This window comes from Lutzomyia longipalpis, chromosome 1 (genome assembly GCF_024334085.1).
Source record: "Lutzomyia longipalpis isolate SR_M1_2022 chromosome 1, ASM2433408v1".
NCBI classification, from domain to species: Eukaryota; Metazoa; Arthropoda; class Insecta; order Diptera; family Psychodidae; genus Lutzomyia; species Lutzomyia longipalpis.
This window is the reverse complement of record NC_074707.1, coordinates 45509486-45532851: the sequence shown is the minus strand read 5'-3', so window position 1 is coordinate 45532851 and position 23366 is coordinate 45509486. Positions and strand designations below refer to the sequence as shown.

General features: G+C 31.7%; 1 protein-coding gene and 1 long non-coding RNA gene across 3 annotated transcripts in view; both read left to right on the top strand.

Annotated features, from left to right (window-relative positions):
* LOC129787762 (alpha-1,6-mannosyl-glycoprotein 2-beta-N-acetylglucosaminyltransferase) overlaps positions 1-23366 on the top strand; it is a 36680-nt gene that overhangs the window by 8877 nt on the left and 4437 nt on the right. The window contains exons 2-10 of one of the 2 annotated variants that reach the window (XM_055823523.1): positions 2006-2357; positions 6266-6397; positions 6501-6620; positions 6787-6947; positions 16281-16522; positions 16745-16890; positions 17037-17200; positions 21327-21432; positions 22305-22411. In XM_055823523.1, coding sequence (XP_055679498.1) covers positions 2351-2357; positions 6266-6397; positions 6501-6620; positions 6787-6947; positions 16281-16522; positions 16745-16890; positions 17037-17200; positions 21327-21432; positions 22305-22411 — 1185 coding nt within the window. In that variant the 5' untranslated portion in view covers positions 2006-2350. The remainder of the gene's footprint in view (positions 1-2005; positions 2358-6265; positions 6398-6500; positions 6621-6786; positions 6948-16280; positions 16523-16744; positions 16891-17036; positions 17201-21326; positions 21433-22304; positions 22412-23366) is intronic. The other variant, XM_055823524.1, reaches the window with a different exon arrangement.
* LOC129787763 (uncharacterized) lies at positions 19228-19854 on the top strand. The gene is made up of 3 exons (XR_008750260.1): positions 19228-19379; positions 19458-19555; positions 19663-19854. It is a non-coding gene; the product is annotated as an uncharacterized LOC129787763 (long non-coding RNA).

Below are 23366 nucleotides of genomic sequence, written 5' to 3'. Positions count from 1 at the left end.
TCATGTAAATAAAATTTCCTCCTCGTGATTCCCCTAATTTTTAACAAATTAATAAAATACCCCGGAATTTTCAACCCAAAAACCATGAACTTTTTTAATTTAACAGAAAGCAAATATATGCTTTTAATGAAATGGATTTTAATGGGTGAGAAAAATTGGGGAATTTTTTTGGTATTCTGTTAAAGTTTTCCCTAAATTTGAGAAAATAATCCAAAAAAGAGTTTATAAAGAAGTAGTTCTTTCTCTTTAGAATGTAAACTAAAATAGCTCAAATGGTTAGCATTGGATGCTTTTCAAGCCAAACATTCTTGGCTCGAATCTCCAGGCTTTTTTTTAATAACATCCTTTGTTTAATTAATAAATTAATAAATTTAAAGCATTAGAAAAAGAATTCTTTTTTGCTAATAGATAATTTAATTAGATCCAACTATTTCTAGGAAGTTCAGGACCTTTCAGACCTATCTCTGAGTTAGTTTTGACTCAGAAATTGATTTTCTTTAAAATAGCTTTCAAGATTTGTTTTAATAATTTTGTTTTCAATATTTTCAAAATTATTAAAACAAATTCCTCAGATAAATTTTATTCGGAATCATTTGCAAATTTCCCTTCAAACAAAATTCCATTTCGCAGAGAATTTTCTTATTGAATAAAATAACATTAGTTTGTTATTCAAATAATATATGTATATGTAAGAATATTTTCTCAATGTTAAGAGAATCAAAATGGGAAAAGAATCAGCAATCACGCAATTTTCCTCTTGTTTGCTTCCATCGTGCTTCTTTTAAATATATCTTTACGACAGGTTTTTATTTAAATGATATCCCGCAATGGTTGAAGGAGATATGTATTCTCATGTTTCCTCATAGTCCCCTCCACCCCTAAATGCTTTCTGCTAAATTATTCTGACTCACTCAGAGAAAATTATACTGTGGAAACTTTTATTATACAAATTCACCAAGAGAAGAATTGTTTGCGATAAGGGAGATGTGTGTGGCAATGAATGGAGATCAAATTCCATTGGGAGCATTTTGTTTATTCCCCCCATCCCCTCGGTCTTATTATGTTACTTGGTGTGTGCTTCATTGGAGAGGTGAGAGGGGAACATTCTTTTTGCGGGAACATTTTCAAATAATAATCATTTTGATGGTGAAGTAATATGCTTGTCTATTGGAATAGTTGATGGGTAATGATGCTGTTGATGTTCCCATATCTCTTTTAGTCTTCGCTGTCGATTGCACCATCAGATATCAAGCCAATTTCGTTTGGTTTTCTAATCATAACTCACTGAATATGTCTGTGTGTAGATTAGGTCAGATAAATTCATATCAATGTATATTAATCTAGTACTTGGCATACTTGGCATACATATTTTCTCTTCTTCGCTTAGCCCCCACTACGAACGGTAGGTTGTAGGAGGAAAGAAAATGAAGAAAATACAATGTCCGTGGTGAGATTACAATGACAGGAACAGAAAAATTGCATTATAAGAAGAAAATATTTATACAATTTCCGTTTTGGGACGAAAATAGCACCCAAGAGGAATGGAATGTGTATTAAAAATATTTTATTTATATACGCGCTCTCTCTTTCTGTGGGTTATCAGGGAGAGAAATTCCTAAAGTGCGTGAGTGCTTACTTTTTTCCATCCTATAAATTGAATTCAGACAGCAAACAAAAAAAAGTTTATTTCATTGATTTTTTTTACGAAAAAGCAGAGTTGACCTTCGTGAAAAGGATGGTATTGTTGTTTTGGACAAGGGCAAATTCTTCGGTTTATTTTAGCAAAATTGAATGAATCTATTTTTAGAAGAAGTAGGATAAGTTCTATTTATTGGAGCTTTAAGAATTTTGAGAGCTCTTGAGGAAAAAAGGAAGTTTTTCACGGGGTTTGAACCGACGATTTGAGAGTTGAGGAATTTGTGTGATTTAACTAGACTAAAAATATTTCCAAGCATTAATTTGTTGTTCTTACAAATTAAATTTCTTTTTTTCTTTTTTTTTTCAGATGGAGACTCTTCATCTAATAATTGACCCATCTTCAAATCACGAAGGCAACGTGATATAAAAAAAATATCAAACTATTGCTCATCTCACAAGCCGCCCTGTGAAATTGAGCAATAAAAAAGCAAAGTTAAAAAAGTAATTTTGTAAAATTACTTGCAACATTTCAAGTTGAAAAAAAATTGATAAAAAAGAAATACAAATAAAAGTGTTTGGGGCCAATGTTCTGCCGCCTGATCAAACATGGAAATTTTCTGCTTATATCGAAATAAACGTTAACCCATTAGGTTTTTCTGTCTCCTTGAAAAAAAAGCACACCAGTGTGTACGAAGATAGCGCTGTGAGAACCATGAGAGGTAATTTAATTTATCAATATTACAGCATTTTAGTTTAATCCCAATTTTCAAAGTATGCTGAAGTGCTCCGTAAAATGTGGAGGTTCGTCTCTTTAATTGAGTTGTGTGTGTAGTAACGTACGACGTATGAGAAAAAGTTTTCAAGAACTTTGCCAGACATAGAGAGTTTCTCCATTTCATCATTTCCTGGCAATTAATAATTCTTAATGAGTTCCAAATTACTACCTCGTTATACGCGACTTTTCCATTGAAGGGCTATTCAGTGAAATAATTAAATGAAAATGTCGAATTTTCTCTCTTTCTCTCGAGCAAAATGAAACGAAGAAAACAAACGATATATTCTTGCTTGAATGTTGAGGGTGATATCGTCCAAATGACTAGGCATTTAGGGTTGTGGTCAAATTCAACTACCAGACAGTAGAACTTTTAGAATGGAAATAGACAGTGAAAAGGGGCAAAAAATAAATTGGAAATTGGTGGCATTTGTTAGTGAATTATTTAAGTATTGGCGACTTTGCGATAAATCGATATCATTGAGTGAAGTCACTGAGCTCACAATATCAACATTTTTCAATGTTCACATGGTTGTATTGGCATAATAGAAAACATGTGGAGTATTTTAGTATTCTATGTCGTGAAGATGGGTCATGTGGAAATTCTATGAGGACGTGTTCTAAAAAAGGGGTATGTCATCTGCGAGAAAGAAGGTCATTGATAACAACTGTTTAAACATTGTTTTTTATAATAATTTAAATAAAACTTATTTCGGCTTGAAAATCTATTTTTTAGGCTTGAATTTAGTACGTATATTTCTTGGGCTTGATTTTAACATTTTTAAGGGCTTGGATTTAGTATGTCTTAGGCTTGATTTTAGCATTTTTAAGAGCTTAAATTAAGTATTTTTACGGCTTGAATTGAGTACTTCTTAGGCTTGCATTAAATATTCTTATGGTATTGAGTTTAGTACTTTTTAATAATTTATATATTGAAAATTCTTAATTTTACTGCGAAGCTATTTAACCTGTAGATCATGCAAATTGTCTTCAGAGATTCCTTATAAATATCTTAGGTATTTTTTGTAATGAATCCTGTCTAGTTTTATTTACTTGAGGTCTTCAAATTTACCAGAATTTTGAAAAAAAGGAATGTGCCTATATTTGTACAGATGACATACCCTTTTGTAACACGCGCAAAGAATAAAATAAAGAGCGAGGCGTCAAAAACTTTATTGAACATAATTTACTTTGCGCGAAAGTGAAGAAGATTGAGGAAAAAATATTCTTTACAACGAAGAAAGTTCAATAAATAAATTTTCAGAAACAATTTATCGTATAAACAGTATTCTTGTGCTAAAATGAAAGTCTTGTGGCTTTTTTGCAAAAAGTAATTATCTCGCACTTTGCTTCTCATCATCGTGAAAATCAGAGAAGATCAAGAAGAGAGAAAAAAATAACCCCCAAAGAACAAACATTGCTGCTTGCAGAAAATTGTAAGAGAGATCTTTCTATTTTTGAAGGCACATCTTATTCTTGAAGCTTTTCTTCGCCCATTGAAGATATTGTGTGTGTGCAGAAAATGTGGGAATTTCCGTGAGACGGGATTCTATTTTTGGGGTTAAATTGCATTTATATTCCTACATCGTATTTTGTTACAAACAATTTCTTCATGTGCGTAAAGAGAATGAAAAAAAGAATTTTATGACAAATTTATTCATAGTTTCTTTTTATCCCGGATTTAGTTGTAGTTCTTTTTTTCTTGATATTTTCACCACGCACGCACACAGGAATTCTTTGAATTAATTTTCACATTAATAATGTAAAAAGTTCAAAAAGGGGTTGCGGAGGGGTTTGAAATGGAAATTCTTTCAAAAGAAACTTCATTTTCTATTAAAATGATTTATATGGTATGATTATTGTTGCAAAGGTAAGCTAAAAAGTAGGGAAAAAAGTTATTCCCAGAAAAAATTGAAACGTCTCACACAGAAGTTCTCTTCTTGTGATTCTATATAAGGAAGAGATTGAGAATGAAGTGCAAGTTTTATTCAGTTGCTAAACTGCTTATTTGGTACTTCTGCTGTAAAACTTTCTGCAAAGACAGTAGCAAAAAAACCGGAAGAATAACATCAAAATTTATCTCTTCGATTTTATCTTATCTCTCAAAAGTTTCTTTCATAGTCACCGCCCTATACTCTCGGGGGAAAAAAGCTCAAAATTGTATTACCAAATGGAATGCTGATGATGATGTGAAAAAAAGCTCATGTGTAATTGTTTGCCCGTAATATAAATAATATAATAAATTCTAAATAATTCTTTATTACGCGAAGTTCACAATTTTCTTATTCAACAGCACCGCGCGCTTTTCATTTCACAAAGCATTACGGAGATGGAAAGCGCATACAATAAAAAACGAGGAAAATTACTTCTCTTGTATATGTTGTCGCGTGAATGAGGGAAGAAAGAAAGTTATGTTGCTTGTGCATAAAAGATTGATGACACATTGATGAAATGGCGTTCGTAAAGACGCTTCAAGGCACAAAATAGAGAATAATTCTTAACGAGGTACAAAAAAAGGTCATATTCAAGAGTGAAAAGAACTTTCTTGCTGGGAAATTTTAGTACTACAAGGAGCTTTTAAGCTTATTGCCTTCTCACAATTTTTTTTAAAGAGCATTATGCATGAAAACCTTCAAATATTTTCCACAGCTTTCAAATTTTATCAAATGTATTGAAGATGATTTGTCTGATAAAATTACCAATAAATATGCAAATTTTCCTAATTTTAATCACATAATTTATGGACTGCAACATTTAAGCAAGAATATGCAAAGATTTTATTGTGATATATGTAATGATTAAAGCTTTAAAGCTCAAGAATGTACATAACTTGGTGCTTCATCTTGCAATAAGAGAAGAAAGCTTTTTCTTTTAATCTTTAAAGAGAGAGAGAGGGAGGAATACAGCATAAAAGGGTGGGAGGTTATGGAAAATGCGCAATTAGAAAAGTTCTTTACTTTTGGTTGGGAACAACGGCAAATGCTTTGAAGAACATTTTTGATTTAATCCAAATGTGATTCAACATACACACACATAAATCTCAGGACAAAGTTTTCTACGGGGAGAGTGGGGGTGGTTTTCCTGAAGTGAAATATTACTCAACAATATTATATATGTACAAAGTGCGAATGGTGGGGGGAGGATGTCGTTCGTTGCAAAACTCTTGGGGTTGTTTTGAATTCTCGAGAGTTGTGTGAGCTTTGGTTAAAGGAAAACTGTGTGACATGGGATCCTCAAGAGAACTTTTCCTCTTCTGCATACTATATATGTATGTATAGTGGGAAGTCCTTAAAGTTCTTATTGTTAAAGCACAAAGAATTTTCCATTTAATTCTCATTGAAATTTCAATTGCGAGAAAAACTCCATTTAAAGTTATTTTTGTAGAGAGAAATTTTCACATTAAAAGTTTTATTGAAATTTTTCCTTAAGATCTTCCATTAGATCTTTGTCTTTTCCACTTTATGCTGTGTGTGGTAGGAGAAAAAATGCTTATTAGGTTGTTGTACAATTAAATTTAGGTTGTCTGATTGAGTACAGAGATGATGGAGAAAAATCTAATTTCTCCCATTGTTTTCTCCCATCATGCTTAAATGTAATTTGGCAAAAAGAGCACAATGAAAAAAAAAGGAAATTGTGCAGAAATGAAAGAACACAGCAAGAATCTCATGGGAGGTGTAAAAGCAAAGCAAAAAAGAAAGAAATGAAGACAAGGAAGAGATAATTTCTCTTGATGTTGGGAGGGATATTGTGTGACAATATGCAGTATTAAAATGTGATTAATGTTCTTTTTGTCTTCGCATTTTACTCCATGTGGATTACATTATTTTTTTCTTTGCTCTTCCTTCTTCCTACTAGGCAGAAGAATTCAAATACCTCTACCAAATACGGGGACAATGTCACGAAGACGAAGTTCTTTTTGCCTGAGAACATCTCTGGTCATCTTTCTTGTTCTTTTCATATTTCTACAGTTACACATTATGAGCTACTGTAAGTATAGAACAATTTTCATCCCACACAATCCTTCAAAAGAATCTTCTTTATTAAATGAAAGAGGATGAAAAAAATGCATTTTCTCATAACTTTCTCACAGCCGATCCACGAGAAGGTCACATCGGTGACGTGACAAATGATTCAACAGCTGCTATTCTATCAATGGTACCCCCAGTTCTTCATAAGTTCTTAACAGTTAAGGCAAAAAATGTCAGTCACGGTAAGTTTTAGTTTTTTTCTTTCTATATCATTTTATGCTGTCATGTGAAATGTTTTCTATCTCATCCTTGACTTCTTATGTGTGCGCGCGATGTTGTGCGGGAAAATGATGATAATCTCAATCAATGTCAACAACGGAAATATTCTCATTTGCTCTCTTCAAAAAGACCACAATGGCTCAGCGACGAATGGTGGTGAAATGCAATTTCATAATCCCAACATCAGTGAAATGAAACGAGCTATTTATCGATACAATGAAATGCAAAATGTCATTAATGAGGACATTTTTGGACCCCTACAAAATGATTCTGTGATAATAGTTGTACAGGTGAGTCTATTTTTTGTAATTTCTTTTTTTTTTTGATGAGTCAGAAATTATTTTTCATTCATTGCAATTTTGAGGGTGAATTGAGGGAAATTTTTTTTTACATAATTTGGGTGAGTTAATTTAAAAAATGGATTACAGGGTGATAGAGAGAAATTTATTTTTGGGGGTGTTTTAAGACCCTTAAAATGGGTTAAAAAGAGTTTCTGAAGCTGATTTTGAAAATTTAAGAAATCTCAAAGTTTGACGTTTCTTGGTTATTTTTTTTTTCTTTCTACATTACTTTTTGACATTTTTAAAATTTTGACATCTATTGTTTGACATTTGTTTTTTTTTGACGTTTGACGTTCAATTTTTAACGTTTGAATATTCCTAAATTTGATGTTTTTAATAAAGGATAAAATTCTTTATTTAATAATTTTTTATATCTTTTAAATAACCACTTTCTTTTGACTTATAAATATAAAAAAAAACATGAACTGAAGGATTTAAAAAAAAAGTTTAATCAAATGTGTAATCTGAAAATCCATTCAATTCAATTTCTCCCAACCCTCCCCTATTGATGATAAACTGTTAATGGTTTCTTGGTATATGAAATGCAATTATAATTTCAAATACCTCTACTGTATTTTGCTGCATTTAATGATGAAATAACCCCACAGATATTAATGAACTTTGTTAGAGAAAAGATACATTTTAACCCTCATCCCCATCATTGACTTTGATCCCACAATCCCTGCCAGACGCAAAATGTTATAATTTATATCTCATTTATCCTCTCTTCTGCAAAATGCAGTTGAGTTTTCCTACTTCTGCAATGAAAAACCAAACTTTCTCGCTACATATTAGTACTGGTTGGGTTTGTGAAATTCTCATGGTTTAACCATCCCCTATATGATACATATTTGTACATTATATACATATAGGCAGAGAAACAAGGAAAATAGATTGCACAGAAGCGGAGAGGGTGGGTGTGAAATGAGAAATTGTGAATTGCTTTTGGAACTTTTGCTAATTTCAAATCGTCTATCTATATATGTATATTATATTTTAAAGGTAATACACTCTATTTTCCCACATACCTATATCGCTAAAATGTGTGAGAAGTTAATTTTGGGAATTGATATGGGGAATGTGGGTGAGTATTGTGAGGCTCCAACATTCTGAGAGAAGTTTCACATGTATATGAAAACTTTATTCTCTAACACACACCTCGTATTCATTTGCTGTTAGGCATTTGTTACTGTACAGTACATATCCTTTATAGAGTGAATTTATTTGCAATGAGAATGGGTTGTGTGTTAGCTCATACGTATACAGTATACATGTCATGGAGGGATGAGAGAAAGTTGGGGATTTATGGAGAAGAGAGATTTGTGAAATGTGAATATAGTGTTGATTGAAATGCTGAGTCAAAGTCTTGACGATCATCCAAACGGCAATGTAACACCTTTGTTGCTCCTGCTGCGGGAAACTAATATCTCCTCAAGCTCAAAACAGGGTGGGTGAATTTAATTGCATCTTTCCCGCCACAGTTGAGGGCTTTACACCATAAATTCTGTATCTATGGAAAGTCATTCGTCTAACTTAAGTAAAATGGTTATATTGTTATACAATATTCTTGCTATAGTGGGTGGGTGGATGGGATTGTATATTGTGTTGCAAGTTTATCCGTTGAATGTGCAGCATTTTCACTCGAATGATTAATTTATATTTTCCATGGATTTTGCTGACTGTAAAAGCTCTTTTGAAGGAAATATATATTACATGGAGGAAAATCTCAAACATAATTGGGACATTTTATAAAATATTTTTTATTCTCTGATAGCATAAATAAAGTAATTTATTTAAAGTAAATCATCTCGACAATTTTCAACATTAACTTGAATTTCACATATTTCAAAATTTCTAATATTACACGAAATATGAGGTGTTTTAGCCATTTCCACTGCACGTCGTTGTTGTTCATTCCTTGTTGGTTTGACTACACCAATACGTATTTGGGGATCCGTATTGTCGCATATATCGAATCTATGCTGCAGCTGCAATGTCAATTTCTCCCAATGATCCATATAATTGTATTTTCGTCGATTTGAACTCAAATAGCATCATAAATGAAACACTTCACGTTCCGACAGCATTTTCTGCACACCAAAATCCATTTTGATTCCATTTCAATTCATTCAATACGACGATATCGATGCATTCCATACGATTCCCCCAATAATATTTTTCAATGAGATGAGAAGAGATATATATTAGTTGGTGTTCCACTTCGTGGCCAACACCAAGTATTGTAATCGTCGGAAAAACCGACCACCTCAGATCGGGCTCAAACTTGGTATGAGCACGTTTTAGACATCCCACATTACGAAAATGGTGGTGGAAAATTTTTGATCCGGCCGGCCTGCCGGTTATCCTGCCGGTGGTCGTCATTTTGCCTTATAACTCGAGAACGGTAACAGATAGAGACTTCCGGTTTGAAGTTTTCTATAGAAATGTGGGTGTAAAATTTCATTTTTTCGCATTTTCAAAATCCAAGATGGCCGCCGTCCGCCATTTTGAACTACTGTCAACCACTTCCCTTATAGCTAGAGGTCTGAAATTTTAGTATGTTGTAGAGCTCAGTGAGACGTTTTCATCAACAATTCATACTTGAAAATCGGTCGAGCGGTTTAGCAAATATGGCGGCCTAAAGCAAAAAGTGTTTTTTCGATATAACTCGAGAACGGCTTGACCGATTTTGACCATCTTGGTATCAAATGAAAGGTATTGCGAAGCCCTACAACTTTCTAGAACATTTCAAGTTTCAAAAACATCCGCAAGAGGCGCTAAATTCAAAAACAAAAATTGCCTAACTTTAAGGGGCAATATCTCCGAATCCCCATTAGGCAAATCTTTTAAATTTTTATATGTTGTAGCCTGACTCAATATCTTTCACCAGTCCGAAAATGAAGAAAATTTATGTCACCGTTTAGAAGATATGGCCATTTGAAAAATTCTTGAATTTGAAAAGTTCTAAGAGCCATATCTCTTGAACGGCTTGTCCGATTTTGCTCAATTTGGTATCAAATTAAAGGTTTTGCAATTCTCTACATCTTTCTAGAACATTAGAAACCTCTAGAACCATTTCTTGAGGACGAAAAATGCGAAAAACTGTTTTGGTGAAACAAAAAGCCGCCACTTTGTGTTCTAGAGGTGACCTTGAAAAGTATCAAAATTTATCCCATATTCTAGCTTATTTTAAGACCTTTCCATAACTAGTCAAGAAGTTTCTGTAGGTGTTATACAACCAGAGATATGACCATTTTTATGCATCAAATTACTGAATTTCACGAAAAAAATCAACTTTGCCTACTAATTCTGCTCACAAATCGCATTATATCGCATAAACAAACTTCTACACGTTGTGGGACACCAACTCTTATAACTGGACGCGTTATGATTGACTTTTTACTATGAGAATATTTCTCACTGTAAGCCACAAGATGACAACAAGCAAAAAAAAAAGAAAGAAAGGAAAGAAATTCTTATCGGTGTCAAAACACTCACAAATAATGTCTTCCAGAAATGCTGTGGTTTAGTTGAATTCTGCAGGAGTTTGCGAAGTTTCACCTCACAGAGAACAAATAAATTATCTGGTGAGCACCAGACACGTCGTGGTGGTCTTTTTCCCATCCGAGAAAAAAAGGAAGGAAGCATGAAATGGAAAGAGAAAGAGAGAAAAAAAAGTGGTGAAAAGTTAATTTTTCCCCCTTCAACTTCACAGGAAACTTCTCTATTCTTTCACATCATTAAATTATGATGTCATGAAAGAGGTGTGAAAATAATTTACAAGTTTCTCCGCAACTTCCGTTTTGGTTGCAAATCGTCCACAAGATTAAACTTAAATTCTTTCTTTGATTCCTTTTGGGAACTTTTACGAGATTGTTCCAACATTTTGTGTGTGTGTGTGTTGGGAAATGAAGAATGGTTCACTCAAGAAGAAAATCTAAACGACACACTCAAACTTTTTTTTTTCCTTTTTAAATTTTTTATTTCTTTTTTTTTCACCTCATCAAAATAACTTTGATGGAAATTTTTAAAGGAAAACGTGTTGATTTTTTGAAGGATGTAGAGAGAAAAAATTACGTGGTGTTGTGCAGTTGAAGAACAGCAGAGAACTGAAAGGCATTTCCTTCCTGTTTATTCCTTATTCACGCCGCGTTCACCCATATATAGCATTATTATTCAAATATTATGTATGTATATATAAAAGGTTTTTTTTCTTACTACTTTCTTCCCAAAATTATTTACGTTATAGGCGTTCTTTTTTTTATTCTCTCTTCTCTATTTTTTGTGTTTTTTTTTCTACCCTCAAGGAAAAAAAAGTTGAATAGAACTTCTTTTCGATGATGATGAAAAAGTATGCAAAGTCATTTTGAAAGTAAATGCGGAAACAACATACATATTGTATGTTTAGAGAGCTTTATAAGCTTTTGAAGCTTTCGAAGAGAGTAGTGTTGCTCTACATTTCTCTTTCGTGATATATTCTTTCGATTTTTTATCATTTTGACTTGAGCTCTCATGATGATCGAGAGACTATAAGGATAAAAAGCTTTCAGTGTGAAAGAGCTTTTTCTTCTGTTCTAATTCCTGTTGGAATTGTTGAAAAATTACCAGCAGAGGGAGAAATTTGCTTTGATCGTTAAAAGCTTTTGAAATCTTCTTGGTTTACGTGAAGCAAAATATAGGTATTCTGAAAAATCTTCAATGATTAAAAAAAATCTTTTATTTGTTGTCCCTGATGAAAGTCTTGAACACGTTGAAAGCTTATAAGAATTTAAAAAAAAATCTCCCTCTATTTACCAATGAACAGAATTTATTTTAAATAAATAATCATAAAAAGAGGTAGTAAATACTGTCTAGGATTCATTTAGAAAGTAATTTTAACTCTTCAAAAGCTCCAGAGTGTCGAAAGCTTTGAAAATTCTTTTTTAACATTAAAATTGAATTTCAGTATTTTTGTAACAAATAAAAACGAATCAAAATAATTATTTTTACAATCTTTCTGAAAAGTTCTGCAGTAGTTTTCGGTCGAAGAACAGTCCTTTCATCAGGTGCTTCAGAAAATATGGGAGCAATTTTGGACAAAATAAAATATATTTTGTCTTTTGTGAAGTCTACAAAAGACATTTTATGAATAGCAATTTTGAATAAAATATATTTTTGGAGACTTTTGATACATTTTGTCGTCTTTTGTGACGGGTTTTTTCTTTCGAGTGGAGAGTTTACAGATAGAAAAAATAAGAAGAAGATAACATTCCTATTAGGTTATGTTTACGATTTGGGCAATTGAACAATCTGAACTGAATTAATTTTTAGGGAAATTCATGTCAAGCATGCGTGTAGTCTATTAGGTACCCCAAGGATGTTGGGAAGACCAAAAAACCATCTGACTTTTAACTCATCAGTTTGATTTTCATTTACACCAAGAAAATGTTTTACATGAATTGATTGACTCATATTTATTGCATTAATTAGCCCTACATATTTCGTTTTTGCACATAAAAACTCACAACGGGAACATAGGGGAGGGATTTCTGACCCAAAATCCTGATTATATAGGGTTAGAATTTGTCAACGATCTCCCAAATTTTTGCTGGAAAGCCACAGAAATTTTTCATAACATTTTTGCCCAACACCGCGAAAAGGGAAAATGGACACAGCTAAATTGGCTGAATTTCATATCATTCCACAAATTCCCTTTGCACAAAGCTTCACAATTAACCGAAATTGCATTATTGTCCATTGCTATTTCGAGAAACATGATAGAAAACTTCTAAAAATGCAACGCGTAAACACCAGTTTGACAAAAGATTTTGGTTTTACAAAAGCACCTCGACGAGATGCTTGTAAAACACAAAATATTTCTTGTATAATGTACAAAATATTTTGTGCAAAATTACAATTCTCCTATAAAAATCTTTTGTGGAGACGTTCTCACAAGATTGTCAAAAGATTGACACAAAAAATCTTTTGTCTTTTGTCTAAAATTGCATTAAACGTCAAAATTTTTCAGTTTTTCAAAATATTTCACCTTTTATTGTACCTAAAATTGCAAAAATTTCTTTTGTGGAGAGATTGACAAAAGTTTTAGAGAAATATTTTGTGCAAAATTACATTTAATGTCAAAATATTTTGTATTTTCAAAATATTTTGTCTTTTCTTTTGTCCAAAATTGCTCCCTATATTTTATTAAATTACAACTTTCACAACTTCTCACATTTTTTCTCCCGGAAAAACTCTGAAACTTTTCCACATTTCATATAGTTTGACCTTCTTTTCATGTAACCCTTCAACAAAAAAAATGTGAAAAGAATTGGCAAAGAATAAAAGAAACGAAAAAAAAGCTTAGTCGCGAATAAAGCAAAGATATTCTATTCATATGCCTTCCATCAAACTTTTATTTTTGTTTTCTTTCATTGTTTCCACGTTCCTTATCGTGAAAATCAAGAAAAATTACCAAAGTTATCATTCAGAATTAGCATTCGTTTAATATTGGTGAAGTATATGCTTTTTTGTTTGCGGTGAAAGCCACGCAATCAGGAAAGTTTTGCATGGCTGTGGATATAAAAGTTGAAGATTATGAGGGAATGGGGATGGTTTTTTTGGGAGGGGAGGGAGGCTCTATTGAGGGTGGAAAATGAAGTCAATGGGGGAGGTGGTTTTTTACTTCGCGGCTTAGCCTAATACCATGAGATATATGTTGTGCATTATGTAGGCATGGGTAAAGGAATTAATATACGATGTAGCACACATTTATGAAATTATCCTTCGTGTGGGAAAAGCTGTAATTGTATGAATATTTTGTGTGCGGGTGTTTTAGCATAAATTGAAAGAGAAAGTATTCATTTAGACTAATTGTCGGCACTTTGGTATTTTTAATGGATTGGTGGTACTCCTGATTTTCCGGTTACGTAAATTCATTCATTTCTACTTTGTTTTCTTGTTCGTCTGTAAGATCACATGAGAAAGAAACGATAATGAACCTTGGTGCTAGACGATATGCTCGAATTATTATTTTTTTTTTTTGGAGAAGAATTGATAAAACGAAATATGAGTCATTGTTTTATGATACCACAAGAATTCATAAATTTTTCAACGCTAAAAATGATTAATTGCCTTCGTTTGTGAGGTTACACCTGAATATTCTTCAATTAAAATACCTCCATATCGATCAAAAGGTGTGCGGTGCGTGGTGAAACATAAGAACAACGATATACTCCCTCTGATATCGCTTATCGCTCTAAAACAATACAGAAAAATCACTTTAAAATAATGGGGAAATGAATGGAATTTTTTCTGTGACAATAACTCTTTTTTTATTGGATTAAGGGGGGAAGCAATTTTGGTCGAAATCTCTTTGTTCCTTTTTTTCTCTTCCTCCTTGTATTCCACTAAATGCGGCTATGGAAAGTAAATCTTTATGAATGGCGAATAAAAAATGTACATATATTTGCAGGTTAAACGGGGAGGAATAAGGGAGAGGAAAAAAGAAAATCTTAAATGCCTTATCTCCCTAAATCAATTGGGTCGAGACATTTTATATGCGCGCACTCATTTCTTATTCCACAAACCTTCCCCATTGCCCCAGAGAATTTTTTTTGGCCGTCATACACACACAGATCCTTTATTCGGCAAAGGCTCGATTTTTCCTTCAAGAGGTCTAACTATACATTCTTTTATATATATAAATATATGTAATATGGAAGGAAAAGTTTTCCTTCAAGAACCATTTATAGTTTGAAAATTAATTTTGTGTATCGAAAGTTCAAAAAGTTTTTGGTGTTCATTCGAAAGTTTCATGTACAGGCGGGGGAAGGATATAATGGGCAAGAAGAGGATTGGTTGCAATAATTTTGAGGTGATTGAAATTCATTTGATGAAATTGACCATCAATTTTAGTTGGTAAACTATCCTCTCTCCACACATTGGAAATTGTTTTGGTCATAAATTCTGGGAATTGTGTGTAAGCACTGTAATTTAGTGAAGACTCTCTTTGAATTGTTGAGAATTATGTTTAGTTACAGTAAAGAGATAACTTTAATTGAATACTAAAATCAACGTGCAACGAGCTGCACCCCTTCGCTTCATTACGCTCGTAAAAAAAATAGAGCAGTAAAAAGGAGTTTATTCATTTCTCCATGGGAAAACTCTTCATTTGAGGTAACAAAATTGGGATACGCGTAATCTTGTAAAGGGATAGAAAAAAAAAATAAGAACTGTCTTTAGAAGACCTCACAAATAATAAAAATTCTTCGTGAATGTATTTCAAGGTAAGCTTTACTGGCTTTTCCCAATTTTAATAACGATTTTCCCCAATATTAACCGGATAAATTTCTTTGGGGATAACAATCTTCTCATAAGGCTTTGGGTTAACACGAATTGATTTATTCTAATCGTTTGTTCTTTTCCACCCACAAAATCCATTTTTTCCGCAAATAGTAATCACAATATTATACTGAATTTCAATTTTTTTCTCTCTTATGTACTACATTGTCTGATATACTACATTGCTAAAATATTGCATAAAATATACTACGGATGAGAAAGGGAGCAAAAGGGTGGCTCTGCTTTAAGGAGGTCGGGGGTGATGTTTAGTAAGGAAAAAAAAGGTATATGAGGAAAATGCTGTGGAACAAAAAAAAATGGAGATGAGAAAATCGCGCGTATTTCATGAGGAAGAGAGGATTTATAGGATGGAACACGCACAATGATGATCTATTCGCAAGTCAATGGGCTCGTACACATTTGGGGGATTACACAAAGAGCATTCTGTCGTGCGAGGGTGGGGGATGACGACTGATTATGCGGAAATAAATGGTAGAACCTGCTGAATTTTTATGTTGAATAGGAATCTCTCAATAATTTCCCATTTTACTCTTTCCCCTTCATTCTTTTCATTTTCATGAGCTGAGCCTGACATTTTTTTTTGTATTCCTCATTCTGTCCCTTTTTCAACTACCAATAAATTTCTTTTCATTCTGAGAAATTTCCAACTATCAATGCTATTAGTAGTGAAGAGGATATTGCGAGCTTTTAGAGGGCAGAAAAAAATGCAGCTATAAGCAGTTAAAAAGTTCTCCCAACTCGACAATCCCTCACACACACACCGCTCTTATAAAAACTTTTTAATGTGGAAATGCTGTGAGAGAAAATTATATCATTGGCTGGATGAGCAAAAAAAATGTGCTATATAGGATATAATGATGCGGTTTTTTTTAAACTTCTTTGTACAAATCCCTCTTAAGCTCATCCTGTAAAATGCTTGATGTTGTTCTCTTTTTTTTGCAGGTTCACAAGCGCATAACGTACTTACGGCATTTAATTGTAAGTCTAGCACAAGCACGTGACATCTCAAAGGCACTCTTAATCTTTTCTCACGACCACTATGACGAGGACATAAATGAGCTGGTACAGAGTGTTGATTTTTGTAAAGTGATGCAGATTTTTTATCCGTACTCCATCCAAACACACCCCAATGAATTTCCGGGGGCTGATCCACGAGATTGTCCGAGGGATATGAAGAAAGAGCAGTAAGTTTAAGTTTATGTTGCCTTTTTCACACACTTTCCTTTGAGAGGGTTGAAAAGGACATAGGCGGGGTAGGAAGGGTTTCTTTGCATATCCTGATTTTCAATTTAGTCCCACTCATTCTTTTTTATATCATCAACCCCCTTATTCTTCTTTTTTTTCATTGCCAAATCTCTTCTCGGTGTTTTGTTGACTTTCACATCCCATCGTGTTGCCGAAAAAAGGGCTCTTATCAAAAAGTGTAACAATGCGCTGTATCCGGATCTCTATGGGCACTATCGTGAAGCAAAGTTTACCCAGACAAAGCATCATTGGTGGTGGAAGGCCAACAGAGTATTCAATGAATTGGAAGTTACACGTTTCCATTCAGGTAAGTTGTCCCCCAAAAGCAACAATACATTAAAAACAGAACTAATTTCAATAAAAAAAGTAAATGCAATAAACTAACTTTACATTATAAAAGATTACATACTAATGTTTTTAATCCTAATATTATATTGTACAACAAAAATATAGGTTTAGTTGTATTTTTGGAAGAAGATCACTATGTAGCTGAAGACTTTCTCTATCTGTTGGGCTTAATGCAGAAAAGATCCCATGATCTCTGTCCTAAATGCAATATTCTGTCTCTGGGGACGTATCTAAAGACTTTTAATTATTACACATACAGTAATAATAAGGTAAATATATATATTTTAATACATAATTTTATTTAAAAGAAAAAATCTTCTTTATTAAAAAGAAAACAATTTAATAATCTAATGATATAGAACGAATTTTCCTGTACAGAAATTGAATGCATTAAATATAATAATATAAATCACATGAGACACAATGTAGATTATTATATAATACACATTATACACCTTCCTTACACGTTCACACATAACACACAAAATGCATTAATATTTGATGGAATTATTTAGCAGGTGAAAAGTACGAGGGAAAAGGTGGGAATTATTTATTAAATAACATCCCCTCGTATGTTACATCTTCATTCAATAAAATCGTTTCATTGAGTACATTACATGCAATTTGGGATGATTTTGAGGGATAAAAGATAAATGAATGATAATTAATTGATTAAGTAAATCAGATTTATTTTTAGATTATTTTTTATTCAAGTTATATTAAGAGATATCTTAACACTCGACGTGACAAGTTCAAAAGCTTCTGGGGGAGGTCTATGGAGCTTGTTAAAGTTTTCAAATTTATTTCGTTTGATGGATCTTAAATTCTGAAAAACATTTGAGAGAAAAAGATTAAGAGGTTTGTTTCTGCTTCTAATGGGATGATTTTTCCAAAAAGACATTTTGCAAAGTTTGTTTTCAATTTAAAACCAAAATAATTTTACATGAATTGACGGTGATGGTCAACAAATCATTGAATTTAATTGCAAACACTTAATAAAATTGAGTTCTTTTAAAGCTCACCAAAGTTCGTATCACAGTTTATTTAAATCACAATAAATTGCTTTTAAATTGATCCACCACAAAGCACCAAAAAGCTACAATTTATGGAAATTTAAAATTCAAAATTTATAGGTACATTTATGTTGAAACTCCTTCAAACATGATTATATATTATTTTTCACAATCAATTAAATTAATGAAAAATCTCTCTTTCTCTCTCTCTTAACGTATAATGAAAATATATTTTGCGATAATCCAATATGAGGTAAAAGGAGGGCGTGGTGGGGGATGGATAAAAGTCAATCTCTTTCATTATATTTGTGACAAAAATGTTCCCATTTTCCGGTAATTGAATTCAAATTGTAGGTACACTGTAAGTCAAAATTTTAGTAAACTGCTACTAAAGTCTTTAGTAATGGAACAATTACTAAAAATTTTAGTAGTTATTACAGAAAATTTTAGTTATGTTGCCTGGAATCACTAAAATCTTTTGTCATCTTTACTAAAATTTCATTTGGCTCTGAATTTTTTAGTGAAGGTAACTAAAATTTTTAGTTTTATTGCTCTTTTACTAAAGTTTAGTAGGCAATTTAGTCAAATTCTTTACTAAAGTTTCCAGTAAAGACATAACTACTAAAATTCTTTAGTTATGTCAACTAGAATTTTTGGATTGATGACTACAATTATTTTGTCTTCTTTTACTAAAGTTTAGCCATGCCAATCAAAAATTTAGTTAATATCACTAAATTGACAAATTTTGATAACAATTAATTTTTTAGCAAAAAATTACAATTTTTATTTCCTCTTTATCTATTTATAATAATTTTTTCTGATCAAGTTAATTTGCGAAAATATTAGCAACGCAATGTCTTTTATATAGGTATTATCTTTGTTCGAATGCAAGATGTTTCAGCTCAAGCTATTTTTATTGTTTTATTAGGGTGCCGGGGTCTCGAAAAAAATGCACGCAGAAGATTTCTTTGTGGCACATATCCAGCACATATACCGGAGGCCTCATTTTTCTCACCCTTTCCTACCCACACACAAATTTTTCTCCTCAGCACCCTCTTAAGTATTTCACAATATTCAGTTCTTTGTGGAATTTTCCATCGAAAGTACGCAAAATATTTTGTCTTCAATCAGTGAGATATGTGAAAAGTAAATTTAATCAATTTTTATAGCAGTTTTTAGAGTGAAAATTGTGGAAAATCCGATTGTTAAAAAAAAGGATAAACATGACAAGGTATTGTATAATTTAAATGAATAACAATTCTTTATATTACGAATTGATTTGCAATAAATAAAATTATCAACTTTAAATTCAACCAACTAATTATATGATTTTATTATCTTGCAGTAAATCAGACTACATACAATAAATAGGAGAGATATATGGATCTTATTCTCATCGAAGCCATCCGGTCTGTACTTTGATAATTTTCCGAAGGTAAATATTTGTCATGAAATTGATTAAATCCAAAAATTTATAAAATTTAAAATATTAATTCTTGTTCATATTTAACAGATTTCACCGAATGAGCGCATATAGCCCATCTTGCGCGCTGTAAACCCATAATCGAATTGTGAAAAATTCGGTTGAAGAAATAGGATAAACACGAAAAGGTACTGTATTATTTGTATAATTTATAATCATTAATTTACCAATCTGTTTCCAATAAATTTATCAACTTTTTATTCAAAACTAATTCTATGATTTTACTACCTTGCAGTTAGTTAATCAAACGACAATGAACAAAAGGAACGTGGATCTTATTCTCATTGAAGCCCTTCTATCAGTACCTGGATAAAGCATGCTGATCACAAATATTGATTAAAATAGGATAGAGGAAATCAATTCGCGAGAATTGAAGTTTAAAGGTAAAAACATTGTTCATAAAATTATGTATTAAAAATTTATTATATCAGACAATTAATTTTAATGTAACTTTTTTAACAGATTTCGTCAACTGACATAAAAAGCAAGACTTTCTCGATTCTATGAAGAGGGGAACTTGGAGGAAAATGACGCTGAATGTTGTGGACACTTCATAAAATTGCCCAACTTCACTGGACACATTCTCTTTTTGTTTTAACAAAACGGGGTAAAAGAAACATCCATTTTATTAAAAATTATTTTATGTTATCAAAAGTTCAATTATTTATATCACAAAATATGATTGATGTAGTTTAAAGGACTGTATTTTTTTTAACAAAATGTCTTCTAAATGTAAATTAAAATTTAAGTATAACTGCCTATGTAAAAATTATGAATATTGTATAAAATGTACTATGAATTAAAGTGAAATAAAAAACGATTTTTTATGAAAATCAAATTTTTAAATTTTTGGTAAAAAAAACTGGATTTCCAGTTGGCATAGCTAAATTTTAGTAATCCAAGAATTTATAACAAATAGTTATGTGTACGAAAATTTATGTTGGCATTTCTAAACTTTAGTAGTATACAGACGTAAAACATTTTTGGAGTCATAACTAAATATTCTGTTGAGAGAACTAAAATTTTTCGTTTTGGGCAATTACTAAAAAATTTAGTAAAAATTCTTTACTAAATTTCTTTACTAAAGTCCAGTCAGTGCCAGTTTTAGTAATGATAACGAAATTTTGACTTACAGTGTATATAATTCATTCAATATAATCTCATATCATTTAATGGAAATTTCTTCTGCGTTGAATTTTTTTACTTGTGACTTCTCTCTCATATTATGCTATTGATTTGCGATCTAAAATGATACAATAAATAAAATGTCTAAAAGAAAAATATGAAATGGGTTAGAAGAAGAAAAAAACCGACTGAGACATTTTCTTAACACGTTTATCCAACCATGAAAGGAATGTGAGCTTGAGAAGGGTGGAGGAGGGGAATAAAAAAAGCGAACATTGAATATGAGACATTTGGCGCCAAATGGTATCAAAATCACTCGATATAATGTAAAAAAGTATTTTCCACGCACATGTGGGGATGTGAGAAAATGGAAATGTTACGAAGGGATGGAGTGAAAGAACCTACATATTTTGCCATTTTAATGACAAAAAAAGCTCTGCGATGATTCCATCAAAATATTATACATTTTCTTCACTCACAAAATGTCGCACCACCTCACACATTGTAGAGAACGAAAGGAAAAAAAAACTCGAGAAAACATCCCAAAAAATGACCAAAAACATTAAAAGACCATAAATGCATAGAACACCATACATACCACCCACATACATAAATCATTAAGCGACATTATATAACATTATGCTGGTGTACATCATGAGGAGAGTTCAAGGCAAAGAAAAAAATGAGACATTTATAACATTTTTTCTCCATTTTTTGTATTCTCTCTCTCTTTTCATTTGTACATGAACTTTCTTCGCAAAAAATCCTGTGCAGAGCAACAAAAAAGCTTTTTTTGGGCAATCACGTGCTGCGGCTGCTTCCAATTCAAATGCAATGGGTCCTAATTCACATACTAACAACAATGCAAATACTTATCACGGTAGTTATCAATGAAAAAAAATCCAATGAAAAGGGGCAAAAATGTTGGAAATAAAATACAAATATTCGGAATAATTGAGAAGAATATTGTAAAAGTTTGTAAAATTTTAGAGATGGAATGAAACTTAAACGAGAATATTCTTAAAAAAAAATATTAGAGAATCTTCGGAATACAGTCGTGCCTTGGCATAAGATAGTTTAGGATATACTCTTCACACTCATTATTTTCAATACGCGAGAGCAGTACATCCTAGACTATCTTATGCCAAGGCACGAGTGTATTCAGATTGGAGGAATTTTTATAATATTCATATTTGTGAAATAAATTTGTGAAATTTAGGGGAATATTCGTAAAATTCAAATTCGAGGAATATTCGTAAAATTCAATTTAGGGTATATTCGTAATATTCAGATTTGAAGAATATTCGTAAGAATCAATTTAGAGGAATATTCGTAAAATTATTTTAGGGGAGTATTCGTAAATTTGATTTTAGGGGAATATCCGTAAAAATAAATTTTGAGGAATATTCGTAAAATTCATTTTAGAGTAATATTCGGAATATTAGAGAAAATATTTCTATTTTTTGAAAAATATTCATAACAATTTAGAGTTTATTCTAATTATTGCAAAATACCTTAAAATTTAAACAAAATAGAATCATTGACCCCACATATTTGCCCCTTGAAACAATCCCTGTGTATTTTCCATTATTGAAATACAAATTTGTTTTAATTTTCATTATTAAGAGCATAAATTGAATTGTTTTTTTTTTCTTTCCATTTAATTCGCGTCCAACAAAAAAATCCTCACCACAATTTATTTGGCATTAAAATTGAATTGAACCAAAAAAAACAAACAATTTTGGTGTGGAGGTGGTGGAGGAATTTTAATGGAAAGTATTCCTGTCACCACAACTGAGAAATATTCGGCACAGTGGGGATATCAAGTACTACCATCTCTGTACTCTATCTATCAAAAGGTGATACAGAGTTAATTTTTTCTTACATTCCTTTTCTTTAAAATAAATAATTTCTTGCGAGGCATTTTTCTTAAATAGTTTTTTGGGCATTTTCTTGTCTTTTCCTTCCTCTTTCATCCGCAAGTTTTTTTTCTCTAATCTCCTCTTTGAAATTATAAAAAGAAAAATAAGTAAAGAATAATATTTATTGCGATTTTATGCTTTTCTGAGTTTTCCTTTTTCTACTTTTTTTTTTGAATGCACGATTTATATATTATTTGGGTGTTTTTCCACCCCATACATAATTTATAATGTTTTATCAACTTGTTGATAAAAATAAGAGTCTACAATGTGGTTTCTTTTTCCCCGTATGTGATTGATAGCATTTCCATCCCTCACAGAAATCTTTCAAGCTTGTTACCTTCGTGTAGAGAAAATTTCAAGTAAATATACAAAGACATTTACGTCACTTTTGAGTATATTTCTTCACCTGGAAATTCCGGTATTTTATTAATGCTAAAGGTGGTGCTTGGGAAGAGCTCTTTTAAAATTCCACGTAGTGCATCGCACATGTGAAATTTTATGAAAATATGATGCAATTCTCAAAGAAAATCGAAGGTTAACTAAAAGATTTATTTCTTTTACATCCAGTTTGCGTTTTGTTAAAAAAGATACTTATTTAAGAAGAAATAAATTGAATAAATTTTATTTACTATATCTGAATAATTTTCCATTTATTTAATCTCTTAAAATATATTGCAAAGGAATTTATTAGTTTGTTTTTACGTCATAAAATTTGTTTACGTAATAGTTTACTCAGAACTCAAAGAAGCTCAATTGTAGCTAATCAGATGCAGTGTAAAGTAGTGGGTGGAACTTGAGGCAGAATTTTAAATTTAGAGAGTTCTCTTGAAGTTGATAAAAAGGATCTAAAACGTAAAAAAAGGAAATTTCGTTTAAAAATTACGTCAATTTT